The sequence below is a fragment of the Lacerta agilis genome, chromosome 4, assembly GCF_009819535.1.
Source record: "Lacerta agilis isolate rLacAgi1 chromosome 4, rLacAgi1.pri, whole genome shotgun sequence".
In the NCBI taxonomy this organism is placed as follows: domain Eukaryota; kingdom Metazoa; phylum Chordata; class Lepidosauria; order Squamata; family Lacertidae; genus Lacerta; species Lacerta agilis.
The window spans coordinates 3,269,586-3,284,675 of record NC_046315.1 but is presented as its reverse complement, the minus strand read 5'-3'; the positions used below and the strand labels follow the sequence as shown (position 1 = coordinate 3,284,675).

The following is a 15,090-nucleotide window of genomic DNA, read 5'->3' as shown; positions in this document are numbered from 1 at the left end:
CCCTGCGTTGTCTACTGGCAGCCGCTCTCCAGGGTTTGAAACTGAGCTGTTCCCAGCCCTATCTGGAGATGCTGGTGGGTGGTTTGAACCTGGGCCCTTGTGCAGTCAGATGCTCTGCCACTTCTCCTCCTAACAGCTCTTGTGCATACAGGTCAATGTGCAGAGTGGGGAGAGGACGCACAGGTCTCTGCGGAGCCTGGCCTCGCAACAGGCACGCTCTGTCAGGGATCCAGGATTGGCTGCAGCTTCCTGTCATCAGCACCAATAAATGAGCCCCTTTTTTGTTTCCTTTGTGCCACCAGGGTTTCATCAGGCTGGACATGTCTGAGTTTCAGGAAAGACACGAGGTTAGTAAGAGAGACGCACACCCTCAGCACCACCGCCACTGTCTGAACATCCCGGAATCGCACCTGGCGACACTTGGCATTCTCACCTTTGATGGCACCCTCCTCTTGGTGGCAAACTCTTTCCAGATACTCACCCTTGCTCCTCCAGCCTCACCTGGAAAAAGAAAACTTAACATTTCTATGGCGTGCCCTATAGCACACCATCTCCCATACACACCGTATTTTTCACTCCATAAGACGCACTTTTTTCCTCCTAAAAAGTAAGGATAAATGTCTGTGCGTCTTACGGAACAAATGCAGGGTCCCTGGAGCAGAATTGCCTAGGGGCCAGAAGCAGATTGTGCTCTCTCTTTTTTTTTTTTTTACAAAGAGAGAAGGGGGTGTTGAAAGGAAGCCGCTGAACAGCTGTTCAGCAAGTGATCGGGAGAGAGATAAGGCTCCCTTTCCAGCCCTGCCCCCTTGCCCAGGCCTCCATTGTGGAATGCAGAGGGAGGCTGTTTGTTTCCCCAGCGACATGTGGCTGGCTGATTAGATTATCTGTCTGGAAACTGTAGAAATGGCTGTAGGACTAGAAGCTGCAGAACTGAGTTGGACCCCATAAAAACGGGGATTTCCTCTTTGAAAAACAAGCTGCACCACTTTGAGCTGATCCTCAAAAAAACAGGGCTTTTCCCTTTGCAAAAAAAGCTGCACCACTTTGAGCTGATCCTCAAAAAAACAGGGCTTTTCCCTTTGCAAAAAAAGCTGCACCACTGAGCTGATCCCTAAAAAAAAGGGCTTTGCCCCTTTCCTCCTCTAAAAAATAGGTGCGTCTTATGTTCGGGTGCGTCTTATGGAGCGAAAAATACGGTGCATTCCTTCCTGTCTCCTGAGAACAGAAGGCAGGTGGCTGTATTCCGTGTTCCTTGTTTCTTAGATGCAAGATTAGTTGGGATATAAAGTAAGGCTTCTTCCATGGTGCCTGGAGAGAGATCTCAAGCCATCTCCTTGTTCTCTTTCCTCCCCTTTTTATTTCCCGCCCCCCATTCATTTATTCATTTTTGCTGTTGTTGTTTTGGCCTTGCTATGAAAGGCTCAGTATTGTCTGAAAGTGGAAATCTGTTGCAGAATAAGCTTGTTGGCTTTTTTTTAATGTTCAATGTAGTGGTTCCTAAAACTTTTGGGGCCCCATCCCCTTGGTTCCACAAACTCAACCCGAGTTTCCCCTACTCTATAAAAAGCATTATTCAGAATTACAGTTTGCATGAGCAAACACCCTCCCATTGGATGTCAAGGAAAACTATCTGAAAGGAAAGTTATTGTTGTTATTATTATTATTATTATTATTATTATTACTACTACTACTACTACTACTGCTGCTGCTACTGAGGAAGAAAATAACATGATAAAATTCAAAACCATTAATTTCACATTTATTCAAAAATCCACTAAAATGGCTTAATTTAATTAATTTAATTTAATTAATTCAACCAAACTGATGAACTCGATACAATGATACTAGCTGTTCAAAGTCTGATAGTCATTTAGACCTTCAGCGCCCCCCTGCCTCCCTAGGTTATCCCACTGTCCCCGTCCCCACCTCCAGGAGATGGTACAACCCCTAGCCTAGTCCCTGTTGATCAAATTTTCCTGGTGAGGCTTTAGAGCATGAGTGGAAAGCAGAGTGTAGCGCAGAAGATCTTTAAAGTGCCAGGGCCCCTTCAGAGCTACTTGCCGAGGCTTCTATTTCTGGGCCCTTGAGTCAATAGCTCAGCTGCCTCTGCTCTCCGTGTCCACCTCCCATTCCTCCAGTCCCTGCGAAAAGCTATTTTTTAAAAAAGCCACCACTGTATATCCCTTAAAACGTAGATTGAGGAGCAAAACTGATTCTGAAGCATAAGCAGCCACGTGACGATACGCCTAATTTGCGCATCGCGGTCTCAGTAATTGGATTTCCTCCATTCCAAACGCACCCAGCTCTGGACGTACGATCTTTTCCTTGCTCTCTCTTGGCGCGCTGAAATCGGATGATGCAGGCTCCGAACTCCTCTTGCAGGCTGTTGTTGTTCAGTCGTTCAGTCGTGTCCGACTCTTCGTGACCCCATGGACCAGAGCACGCCAGGCACGCCTATCCTTCACTGCCTCTCGCAGTTTGGCCAAACTCATGTTAGTAGCTTCGAGAACACTGTCCAACCATCTCGTCCTCTGTCGTCCCCTTCTCCTTGTGCCCTCCATCTTTCCCAACATCAGGGTCTTTCCCAAAGAGTCTTCTCTTCTCATGAGGTGGCCAAAGTACTGGAGCCTCAACTTCAGGATCTGCCCTTCTAGTGAGCACTCAGGGCTGATTTCTTTGAGAATGGATAGGTTTGATCTTCTTGCAGTCCATGGGACTCTCAAGAGTCTCCTCCAGCACCATAATTCAAAAGCATCAATTCTTCGGCGATCAGCCTTCTTGATGGTCCAGCTCTCACTTCCGTACATTACTACTGGGAAAACCATAGCTTTAACTATACGGACCTTTGTTGACCTTTGTTGACCTTTCGTGCAGGCTAGTCTTGCTTTAAGCCACAGCGGGTCTCTTTCCCCAGGCCCAGGGTGTGGGCGTCCCCATCTGACGCCTGTGGCTTCTTTCCCTCCCAGGTTGCCAAGTTCATTGGCTCTCCGCCCGGTTACGTCGGCCATGAGGAAGGCGGGCAGCTCACCAAGAAGTTGAAGCAGTGCCCCAATGCCGTGGTGCTCTTTGACGAAGTGGACAAGGCCCACCCGGATGTCCTCACCATCATGCTGCAGCTGTTTGATGAAGTAAGACCGTCTTTTTAAAGAAGCCGTCCGAGGCCCCTGTGGCAACGTGAGGTTCCTGTGTGGTTTGGCAATACACCCTCGCTAGCCAGTCAGGAAAGGTTTATTTGGTCCACTCAAAAATGCAGGCTATCAAGTTGAAAGGCACGTGTTAACCCAGATAACCTCCCCCCCCCCAGCACATTGGACCCCGTTTTCTGCAATAAATGTTTGCCTGATCCTTTGGGCTGCTACAGCAAACAGAGGAAACTGCGCACATGTACATCACCACAAATCCAGAAATGGCACAAAAGGGGCAAAAACGGCCCTAAAAGAATGCAAAAATGGCGTGAAAACAGCGTCCAGCGATCCCAGGAGCCCTTGCACCAACCTTTGAGGGCTGTGGAGAGTTGGAGTTGGAGCAAGGAGGTTTGGAGGGAGCGATTGTGGTGTTTGCAGGTTTTTCCAATGGCGTTCCGAATATACGTGATTTAAACGCACGGTACCTCAAAACATAACCCCCACGTAAATGGAGAGTTGCCTGTGTTTTATTTCTCGCATCTTATATTCCTCCTTTTCCTCCAATAAGCTCAATGTGACATACAGTTCTCTCCCCCTCCTCACTTAATCCCCACCACGAGTCTGCTGAGAGGCACTGAGCTTCTTGGGCCAAGTCGGCATCTGAACTCAGGCCTCCCAGGCACTATTCCAACGCTCTAGCTGCTACACCACACTGCCTCTAACATATTTTCCCGTATTAACTAGTAAGCGGCAGGTTCCATTTTGTAGAATAGCCATGTGGAAGGATGAGAAGCTGATGAGGGGGTGCTGAGCCCTTCCTTTCTCCAGATGACCATGCCGTTTGCTTCGTCATTATCTGGTGTTCCACCATAGGGACTAGTAGCTTTGCACCCTGCTGCTCCTTTTCCGCAGTTGAACATCTCAGGATACTGGATTTTACGCAGAACACAGCCTCCTGCGGCCATGAGCTTCGGCATCCTTGAGTCCTGAACTTATTTGCATCCCTTTACTTGTTTCCCACTTGATTGGAGTGAGGGGCATCAATACATGCGCAGCTATGCCTTGGGGTGGTTGGTTTGTGCCTGAGGACGTCTGACTCCTCCAGTCTGACTGGCTGGCCTGCACTGGAGTGCTTGGCATTCCCCTGAGCACGTGCAGATTTCACCACCCTCCTGTGTGTCTCCTCACTTCTTGGTGTGTGTGTTTGTTTGTTTTTATTAAAACTGGCTGCGTGGTTGGTGGTGGAGGAGGGCTTTTCGGGGTGGGGGGCTTCTCTCTAGGATTGATATCACCGGTATTGCATAGATCATGGTGGCAGCCACTAAATGCGAAATCAATTCCTGAACCGCCTGCCTGACAGAGCAATAACCGAAATGTTAATCCCAAGCACCCGGCACAAATTTGTGTCCTTCAGCTGGGCACGGCTGGGCCTGGCAGCGTTGGGAGGGAGGGGACAGACGACGTACGCTTTTGTTTTATTTTTCTTCTCTCCCCCTCCCTGCCGTTCCCCAAATTGGTATTTTCGAAAGGTTCTTGTTTTTAGAGTTCTTGGAGGGAGACAGAGGAGGGGAGCGCTCAGAGTGGGGGCAGAGGCAACGACTCTCCTGTGCAGCAACCCCCCAAGCGCCTCTTGCCCTCCCCTCCGGTTAGCTGTGTATGGTATTTGGAAGTGTTATGGTCTCATGTCCGATGAGGGAGCAACTAGAACAATCCCCCCGTACCAATGATATGTCTTTATAGCTCACAGCCGTTCCACTGCCAGCGTATTAAACTGGCTTTCTCCAGCACGAGTAAGCTGCCTTCCGGGGGTGGGGCGGGTACACAGGCAGTGCCCAAATGCTTCCATCCCTCTTACAAGCAACAGAGAACTGCAGAGTTGGAAGGGACCCCCAAGGGTCCTCTAGTTCAACCTCCTGCAATGCAGGAATTTCAGCTAAAGCATCCGTGGCAGATGGCCATCAAACCTCTGCTTTAAAAGCCTCCAGCAAAGGAGAGTCCACCACTTTCTGAAGGAGTCTGTTCCACTTTCGAATGGCTCTGACCCTCAGAAAGTTTTGCACTTTAGTCAGAATCTCCATTGATTCTGATCCTCCCTTCTGGAGCAACAGAAAACAAGCTTTTGCACCATCTTCCATGTGACAGCCCTTCAGATATTTGAAGGTGGTTCTCACATCATCTCTCGGTCTTTCTTTATGGCAGCATTCCCCCAACTTGATCCTTCCCAATGTATTGGACTGGATCTCCTACAAGGGCTGCTTTCTGGGGATCATTCTGCAGCCTGCTTGCAGGGCAGAGAGGGCCTTATGCCTGAATCAGTCCCCAGAAACTTCCCTAACGGTAGGTAGGCTTTGCATCGATGCCACTCCTTGTGCCTTACGGAGGAGTCTGACTCTGCTGTTTGTTGAAGGGCCGGCTGACAGACGGTAAGGGGAAGACCATTGACTGCAAAGATGCCATCTTCATCATGACCTCCAACGTGGCCAGCGACGAGATCGCGCAGCATGCCTTGCAGCTGAGGCAGGAGACCGTGGAACTCAGCAGGAAGAGAATTGCCGAAAAACTAGGTACCCCTTCCCCCTCTGTGAATTCCCCCCCCCTCTAAACTCTGGGTGTTCTCTTCCTCTTGCCAAACCCCAACCTGTGTGACATCCTGTCTGCTGTATCAAACAAAGCTCTGTCTGTTCCATGTCTCTTTCAAGTGGCACCAACCATATCCCCAAAGCACAACCTGAAGGCAACAGGCAGCCTGCATTTAGCTACCTGCATTTAAGTTTGGGGTGATTGCCACACCTCTTCCTAACCGCATGCCAGTGATTAGAATCACCCCACTTTGCCACGGCGGTTGGCCCTGAGATCAACCCATCTATCATGAGATCCCTCACTCCTATCAAATCCCTCACTCCGCCATGAAACTTGCCCCAGGGTGCGTCCTTGGACCAGTCGCTGCCTCTCAGCCTAACCTAGGCTTCCTCAACCTCTTTCCTCCAGATGTTTTTTTTTTGCCTACAACTCCCATGATCCCTAGCTAGCAGGACCAGTGGTCAGGGGTGATGGGAATTGTAGTCTCAAAACATCTGGAGGGCCGAGGTTGAGGAAGCCTGGTCTAACCTAGCTCACAGGGCTGTTGTGGGGATTCAGTGAGGGGGGGGGGGGACAATGTATGCCACCTTGAGCTCCTTGGAGAAAAAGGTGGGATATAAATGCAATGGATAATTTGTGCAAACTGGCTCACGACACTCTCGGGACACTGGGAAAGCAGAATGAGCCCAGCTTGCGGTGCTGGCTTCCAAAGCCGACAAGCAGCAGCAAAGGAATCCCCTGCTCTGGAAAGTGGGCTGTATCTGTCATCTGTGGGGCTCCCTGCACCACTTCTGCCTTTTCCTTTCAGACGACGTCCAGATCACAGACAAGATAACGATCTCTAAGCAGTTCAAGGAGAATGTCATTCGCCCCATCCTGAAGGTACAGATGGCGCTGTTTATCGTTAGCCTTTCCTTTCAGCCGTCTTGGGTTTCCAAAAGTGGAACGCCCCAAAGCCCTCGGGTGTTTGTTTCCAACCCTCCTCTTCAGTTTCAGGCGCTCGAATGGTTGAGAGCAGAACTCCGACCTGGGTCAGAGGAGGGCTCCTCGGTTGTTTCCCGCAAGCAAGCCTCTGAGCCAAAAGCACTTGCACATTAACGCCCTATGTCAGGAGGAGAGGCTGGTTTGGCTGGCATTCCTCACTGCCACCTTCAGTCCCAGATGCCACACACTGACTGGGATGGCGAAGCAGATGGTATGGGGGAGCCTTAGGACTCCACCCCAGACCATCGTTAAATTTCAAGAAGACAATTTGATATTTATGTGTTGCTGTTGCTCAGGTGAGGGACCCAGGTGGCGCTGTGGGTTAAACCACAGAGTCTAGGGCTTGCTGATCAGAAGGTTGGCGGTTCGAATCCCTGCCACAGGGTCAGCTCCCGTTGCTCGGTCCCAGCTCCTGCCAACCTAGCAGTTCGAAAGCACGTCAAAGTGCAAATAGATAAATAGGGACCGCTGCAGCGGGAAGGTAAACGGTGTTTCTGGTTCGCCGGAAGCGGCTTTGTCATGCTGGCCACATGACCCGGAACCTGTCTGCGGACAAACGGCGGCTCCCTCGGCCTATAGAACGAGATGAGCACGCAACCCCAGAGTCGGACATGACTGGACCTGATGGTCAGGGGTCCCTTTACCTTTTTTATTGCTCAGGTATGAGAAGTGCAGAGGATCATTATATAACATATACATATAGCGTACACTTAGAATCATAGCTCAAGAATCCCTGACAGATGGCCATCCCACCTCAGTTGAAAAAACCTCCAAGGAAGGAGATTCCACCACCTCCCGAGAAAGTCCACTCCACTGTCAAACAGCTCTTACTGTCTCTTACTTAGTAGATCGTACAAGCTTTTTTTACAAAACCCTCGTAGTTTTTCCTAGACAATATTTACCAGTACAGTGGTACCTTGGTTTAAGAACAGCTTAGTTCATGAACAACTTGGTTTAAGAACGCTGCAAACACGGAAGTAGGTGTTCTGGTTTGTGAACTTTGCTTTGGAAGCAGAACATGTTGAGTGTGTTCCATTTGTAAATTGAGTCCCCCCCCCCTCCGCTGCTATGGGAAAGCACGCCTTGGTTTAAGAACGCTTTGGTTTTAGAACGGGAACAGGTTAAGTTTGTAAACCAAGGTACCACTGTGTAGCAGCACACATTTATTATGTAGCATTGGGAACATTCCAGTGGGTCCCTAGGCATAACTCTTTAAAATACGGGGAACTTGTTATCGTAATATAACAAACATCCATCCGAAAAGAAGTCTGCACTAGCTTATGGGGAATTCTCATATTCTTTTAGAAACATCAGAAGCAACTTGGTATATGAACACACTGAACAGGAAAATTGAGAGCCTGCAATTCTATTATATTATTATTATTATTATTATTATTATTATTATTAATACCCCGCCCATCTGGGAGTAAATTGTTGTTCAGTCGTTCAGTCGTGTCCGACTCTTCGTGACCCCATGGACCAGAGCACGCCAGGCACGCCTATCCTTTACTGCCTCTCGCATTTTGGCCAAACTCATGCCAGTCGCTTCGAGAACACTGTCCAACCATCTCATCCTCTGTCGTCCCCTTCTCCTTGTGCCCTCCATCTTTCCCAACATCAGGGTCTTTTCTAGGGAGTCTTCTCATGAGGAGGCCAAAGTACTGGAGCCTCAACTTCAGGATGTGTCCTTCCAGTGAGCAGTCAGGGCTGATTTCTTTAAGGATGGATAAGTTTGATCTTCTCCTGGTCTTGTTTTGTCCTCTACAGACAGCGATTTCAACGTTACAGGTCCCCCCCGCAGACTGCTCATCCGCTTTGCCTTCCCAGCAAACCTCTCTGTTCTGCCCCTTTTCCTCCTGCAGGCTCACTTCCGGAGAGACGAGTTCCTGGGAAGGATCAACGAAATTGTCTACTTCCTTCCCTTTTGCCACTCGGAGCTCATCCAGCTTGTCAACAAGGAGCTGAGCTTCTGGGCTAAGAGGGTGAGGATCTCTGCCACTCGCCCCCCACGCCTCCTCCCTCCCTCCCCGTGCATTGTGCCTTTCGCACAAACACACACACACCGGCACTTCATTTAAAGGGAGGGGGGAAATCCTTGCTGTTACTTCCCTTGAAAATGTGAAGATAGGGTTCATAAAAGCGAACACAAATATGTCACTGCAGACACATAATTGAAAAATCACAAATTAAATCCAGGTGCATGTTATCCAATTCTGCAGTCTGATGACAGTTAGACCCAACAGCATTCCACATACCTCAGTTTCTGAAATTTTGCGCCAAATTTGTTACGATCCTGAGCTTCTATTTTAAAATAAAAGCAAAGCAAGTTCCTGGTCCTTATTATTATTATTATTATTATTATTATACAACACCTTTATTGGCATAAATAAAACAATAAGCATAAAGCCATCTATATATACTGAAATTCTAAAACATACAATGTATAAGAAGGAAGGGAGGGATCTTCGGCAACCGCTATTGTACAGACCAGGGCACCCCAGATTTTACTTCAAAAATCCTGGTCAAAAATTGGGCCATAGCTCTAGCGACTTCAGGAGAATCATCCCTCAGCAAAAATTGGACTATGAGTTGTTTATTAGAGGGGACCCTGGGCCATAGAAAGGACACCAAAGGATCTTCACGAAAGGTATTAAAAAGAGGGCAGTCCAGAATGGTGTGGTCTATAGAATCAGGTACATTCTGACCACAGATGCATAGTCTGTTCTGGAAGGGGGTGCATCTAAACCTTCCAGATAGCACAGCGGACGGAAAGGCATTCAAGCACGCCAACATAAATACTCTGCGGTGTAATGGAGTAGCCAAATCATAAAGGTAGTTATTATTATTATTATTCTGTGTTTGAAGAATTAAAATCAGACGCCTGTCTGTAAAAAAAAAACACCAGCAATCAAGAGAGTGGAAATTCTGTGCCCTTCCCTCCTCTTGTGGCGTCTAGTTTCCTAATCATAAGTCGCTCATAGAATCCTCGAATTGTAGAGTTGGAAGGGACCCCCCCAGGGTCATCTAGCCCAACCCCCTGCAATGCACTCTTTCCCATCTTGGGTGGCATTATATTGGCTTTGCATGCAGAGAGTTACCAGCCTCCCCAGGCAAGACTTGGAAACTCGTTCCCGAAACCACTTCCTGTCTGCTTAGGCAGTGCTGAACTAGATGGACCAGTCACCTGACTCGGTAACCAAAACAGCAGCATGCATCCCATAGTACAGTGTTTAAAAACATAGTTTGCCTGCAGAGGGTCCCAGATTCGTTCCCTGGTGCCTTCAGGTAGGGCTGGGAAGGATCCTCCTCTGGAGCCTTGGAAGGGCTGCTGCCGGCCAGTGAAGGTAATACTGAGCTGGATGAGCCCAGGTGAGGAGGGTCTGGCTCATCATAAAGCAGCAACAGACAGGAATGTGAAATCACTTTTAATCATAGAATCCTAGAGTTGGAAGAGACCCCAAGGGCCATCCAGTCCAACCCCCTGCCAAGCAGGAAACACCATCAAAGCATTCCTGACGGATGGCTGTCAAGCCTCCGCTTAAAGACCTCCGAAGAAGGAGACTCCACCACACTCCTGGGCAGCAAATCCCACTGCCGAACAGCTCTTACTGTCAGGAAGTTCTTGCTAATGTTTAGGTGGAATCTTCTTTCTTGTAGTTTGAATCCATTGCCCCGTGTCCGCTTCTCTGGAGCAGCAGAAAACAACCTTTCTCCCTCCTCTAGATGACATCCTTTGATATATTTGAACATGGCTATCATATCACCCCTTAACTTTCTCTTCTCCAGGCTAAACATACCCAGCTCCCTAAGCCGTTCCTCATAAGGCATCGTTTCCAGGCCTTGGACCATTTTGGTTGCCCTCCTCTGGACAGAAAAACAGAAGTCAGAATAAGCATTTAGATTAAGATGATATACAACACAAATCTTCCACACGTGTTTTTCTTTTCTTTCTTTTTTTTGTAATGTGCTCTGAGTGCAGAATTTGGGTAGCACTTCCTTGGGGGTGGAAACTTCACATTTTAAAAAGAAATGAAGGAAAACGTGACCTTGTGCAGTTGCCGTGACTCTCGTAGTAAAATAGGTGAAGAGAGAAAACTCCACACACACACACGTCACCTATTTTATTCACATGAATATTTGATGCCAAACCGTTTCAAATGTGTGCGGTTAGGAAAAGTAAAGTTTAAGGTAATAATGGCCTTAATTTACACAATATAGCACTTAACGGGATCGGGGTAGGTTGTAATAGGACCGATTCCCTTCTTAACTCTTGTAAGCTCTGATGAAGCTGTTTTCCAGGGGAAGGAAATAGAACATTCTTTCCAGTAGCACCTTAGAGACCAACTGAGTTTGTTCTTGGTATGAGCTTTCGTGTGCATGCACACTTCTTCAGATACACATGTGCATGCACATGAAAGCTAATACCAAGCACAAACTCAGTTGGTCTCTAAGGTGCTACTGGAAAGAATTTTCTATTTTGTTTCGACTATGGCAGACCAACACGGCTACCCACCTGTTCCAGGGGAAGGAAATTGCAGTACTTTTAAAAAGAAGCAAAGCCCCGCACCCGCAAAACCTCTCCAGCCATATGGATTTTCTGCGCGGTGGTATTAAGAAGATGTCCTCGTTTCACCAGGATCACGGTGGAGGACAGTGTTCAGGCGAGGGGGGGGGGCGTGTTGCTTCCCATAGATAGGAGACTCCGGCCCAGAAATCTCTCTGCGCCTCTGCTTCGGAGAGCGAAAGCGTGGCCATCGGATCCCAGTAACTTGCTGCTTCTTTCTCCCCCTGCAGGCCAAGGCAAGGCACAACATCACCTTAGTGTGGGACAGGGAGGTGATGGACGTGCTGGTGGATGGCTACAACCTGCACTACGGAGCCCGCTCCATTAAGCACGAGGTGAGCGGGGATGGGGGGCAGGTAGGGGCAGAGGGGTCTCTTGCTCCTCTTCCAGCGCTGACGGAAGGGATCTGGTGGCAAGGCTGGCCTTCTCCCTCAACTAAGACGCTCCACAAACGCTGCTGCAACGTTGCCTCATAGGGGAGCTGCTCCATCCCCGCATCATTCCGGTTGTCCCAGTGATCCCTAAGCATGGAATTTGCCCTTTTGGCAACTGAAGCTCTTCATTGAGCGATATCCGCTACAACCCCAAGGTCTCATTCCCCATAAGCATATACAGGTGAAACTCGAAAAATTAGAATATCGTGGAAAAGTCCATTTATGCAAGCAATTGTTTTCATTAGCTGCTGGAGTTTAATATATGAGATAGACTCATGACATGCAAAGCGAGATACGTCAAGCCTTTGCTTGTTATAATTGTGATGATTATGGCGTACAGATGATGAAAACTCCCAAGTTGAAATTGTTAATTTGGGGTTCTCATCAGCTGTACGCCATAATCATCACAATTATAACAAATAAAGGCTTGTCGTATCTCACTTTGCATGTCATGAGTCTATCTCATATATTGGTATTAGTTTCACCTTTTAAGTTGAATTACTGAAAGAAATGAACCTTTCCACGATACTCTAATTTTTTGAGTTTCACCTGTATGAAATTAAGATTTTGTGGCCCCTTCCAACTCACAGATCCAAATCTGTGATCTGAAGAAGTGTGCATGCACACGAAAGCTCATGCCAAGAACAAACTTAGTTGGTCTCTAAGGTGCTGCTGGAAGGAATTTTTTTATTTTGTTTTGACTATGGCAGACCAACATGGCTACCTACCTGTCACTGATGTGCAATCTCTTGAACGTGCAGTCTGCGAGTCTCAAGGCTTCCTCTGTTTACGGCAGCCCACGCAGGCTGGATTTCTGTGTTTTTTTATTGTTTTAAGTCACTTTTATTTGGTTTTACAAATACAAAGTTATAGACAAATAGAAAATGGAAAACATATCCATATAAAGAGATTCCTTCAAATCTCCAGACTTCCTCCCACCCCCTCCATGGAATCCATTTTTAAACATTTATTACTGCATATTCTTCCATACTCCAATTTTTATATCAAGCCATATTATCCATGATAATTGTTACACTACAAGCGAGATCAATATCATGCTAATGTTTCCTTCTGCTTACAGTGGTCTCCTAAATAACTTAACAAACTCTCCCCATTCTTTTATCAAGTTATTCTCTTGATTTCTGAGTTTTCCGGTCAGTTTTGCCATCTCTGCATAGTCCCATCAGCTTGGTTTGCCACTCCTCTCTGGTAGGGACTTTTGTCTTCTTTCTATTTAATTTTCTATCCTGCCTTTTCTTAAAAGAGCTCAAGGCAGCTCCCCTCTCCCCTCACAACAACCCTGTGAGGGAGGTTAGGCTGGAAGGTAGGAAGTAGGCCAGGACATCCTCAGGGAGCTTCCCAGCTACGTGTGGGATTTGAACCTGGGTCTGTGTTCTTGATCCAGAACTTTTTCTCATTACTGCATGGTTCTTCTCTGTCCCTGCTCCCCAGGTTGAGCGCCGAGTTGTGAACCAGCTCGCCGCCGCCTACGAGCAGGACCTCCTGCCCCGCGGTTGTACCTTGCGCATCACGGTGGACGACTCGGACAAGCGGCTCCTGAAAGCCAAGGGCAGCTCTTCCCCCGCGGAGGGCCAGAGGAAGGGCCCCACGCTGCGGCTGGAGATAGTTGAGAAGGACAGCAAAAGCCGGAAGCTGGACATTCAGGCCCCGCTGGCTCCCGACGAGATGTCCTATACTTTATAGGCCCGTGGGGTGCCCCCTGCGGAGCTTCAGGTTTTGTGGTCAGTAATAAAACAATCATGATATGTAGACGGAGGAGTAAGGAAAGGTGGTTTCGGGAACCCGGGTTTCTCTGGAGATCAGAGCTTAGCTGGGAGAGAGAGAGAGAAAGAGAGATCCTTATAGCTCAGATCACTGCTACAGCCTTGTTGAGACAGGGCTGCCCTGTGCAAAAATCGATGGTCGGGTCCAGCCAGCTGCCCCGCAGAGCTGTTTGCGAGGGTGAGAGGTTTGTGCTTTGGGTGGGGCAGGGTTTCTCAGGGGAAATAAGCACGAACTTCCTTGTTCCAAGCGAGCTGCTGTGCCTGCCTCCCTCCAGCCCCAAAAGTGATGCTGCAAACTGTGTTGGGTGCCGATTCAGGTCTCAAAAGGTGACTTTTTCAGACGCTCACCAAGGTTATGACACTGCGAAGGTGCTGGGTGTGGGGTTTTTCCAGCCACCTGGGCACCAACCAGATCTCTTTTAAGTTATTGCAATAAATGTAAATGGATACCAAGCGATCTCCTCTCTTCTTCTGTTCATCTTCGGCGTTTGGGGGGGGGGGGACCTCCTGCACATGCTTGGCTGAAATGCATGGGAGCTGTGCAGGTCGACAGTTTGTGGACTCCTAGAATTGCAGAGTGGAAAAGCCTCCTAAGGGTCATCTAGTCCAACCCCCCTGCAATGCAGGAATCACATCTAAAGAATCACTGACACACGGCCATCCAACCTTTGCTTAAGAACTACAAAAAAAGGAGAGTCCATCACTTTCCAAGGGAGTCTGTTCCACCATCGAGCCTCTCCTACTTGCAGAAAGTTCTTCCTGATGTTTAGTTGCAATCTCCTTTCTTGAATCCATTGTTTCGAGTCCTGCCTCCGGAGCAGGAGAAAACAAGCTTGCTCCATGTTGGCAGTCCTTCAGAGATTCAAAGATGGATGTCATATCACCTCCCAGTCTTCTCCCCTGCAGGCTAAGCATCCCCAGCTCCCTCAACCATTCCTCATAAGGCTTGGTTTCCAGACCCTCGGCCATCTCAGTCACCCTCCTCTTGCAACACCCTTCTTAAACTGTGGTGCCCAGAACCGGACGCAGTTCTCCAGGTTTGGGGGGGGGGGTCCTAACCAACACAAAGTTGCGTTGCGTTGCGGTTTGTTCAGAAGAACACCCTGCTGAATTATGCCTTCTGCCTTTTCTCCCTTAAGGGTCTACCTCCATGTGGGGCTTTTGGTTTTAACTGGAAAAGCCTTAAAACCAGTTTAGCACTTGGAGTGGTGTCCAGCAACGCTTCCTTCTGCGTTCTCCTGCTTCTCCAGTGCTTTAGCAGAGTTTGTTCAAACTTCTTACTTCTTCTTGCGCAACGGTGTGTGTACCTTTCGTGCCAGCAATTAAACTCCCACAAAGTCTGGGTTGTTTCAAAGCAAAGTATGTTTTATTACATGCATATAAATCATAGCCACTTTCCCGGAGAATGGGAGGCCATCATCGCTCCGGTCTCTCCGGTTCAGAACCGAAAGTAAGACTGACCAGAAAATAAACGGTGCGTCACATAAATCACAAAGATATCGCATACAGCAGATAACCCGGATGTTGTGACACATCCTCATCCCTGTGGGAGGAGCGAACTGTTGAGCTTCTTTAACACCGAAAGCTCCAAACAACCTCACACTCCATCACTGTTCCTT

The 15,090-nt window shown here is 48.3% G+C and overlaps 1 protein-coding gene across 2 annotated transcripts in view; it reads left to right on the top strand.

Moving 5' to 3' along the window:
- Positions 1 to 13,530, top strand: part of CLPB (caseinolytic mitochondrial matrix peptidase chaperone subunit B) — an 83,473-nt gene extending 69,943 nt beyond the window's left edge. For both annotated transcript variants that reach the window (XM_033145913.1, XM_033145911.1), the window contains exons 10-16: positions 303 to 347; positions 2,967 to 3,128; positions 5,533 to 5,689; positions 6,514 to 6,587; positions 8,552 to 8,671; positions 11,484 to 11,588; positions 13,140 to 13,530. In XM_033145913.1, coding sequence (XP_033001804.1) covers positions 303 to 347; positions 2,967 to 3,128; positions 5,533 to 5,689; positions 6,514 to 6,587; positions 8,552 to 8,671; positions 11,484 to 11,588; positions 13,140 to 13,391 — 915 coding nt within the window. In that variant the 3' untranslated portion in view covers positions 13,392 to 13,530. The remainder of the gene's footprint in view (positions 1 to 302; positions 348 to 2,966; positions 3,129 to 5,532; positions 5,690 to 6,513; positions 6,588 to 8,551; positions 8,672 to 11,483; positions 11,589 to 13,139) is intronic.
- Positions 13,531 to 15,090: the final 1,560 nt, after the last annotated feature.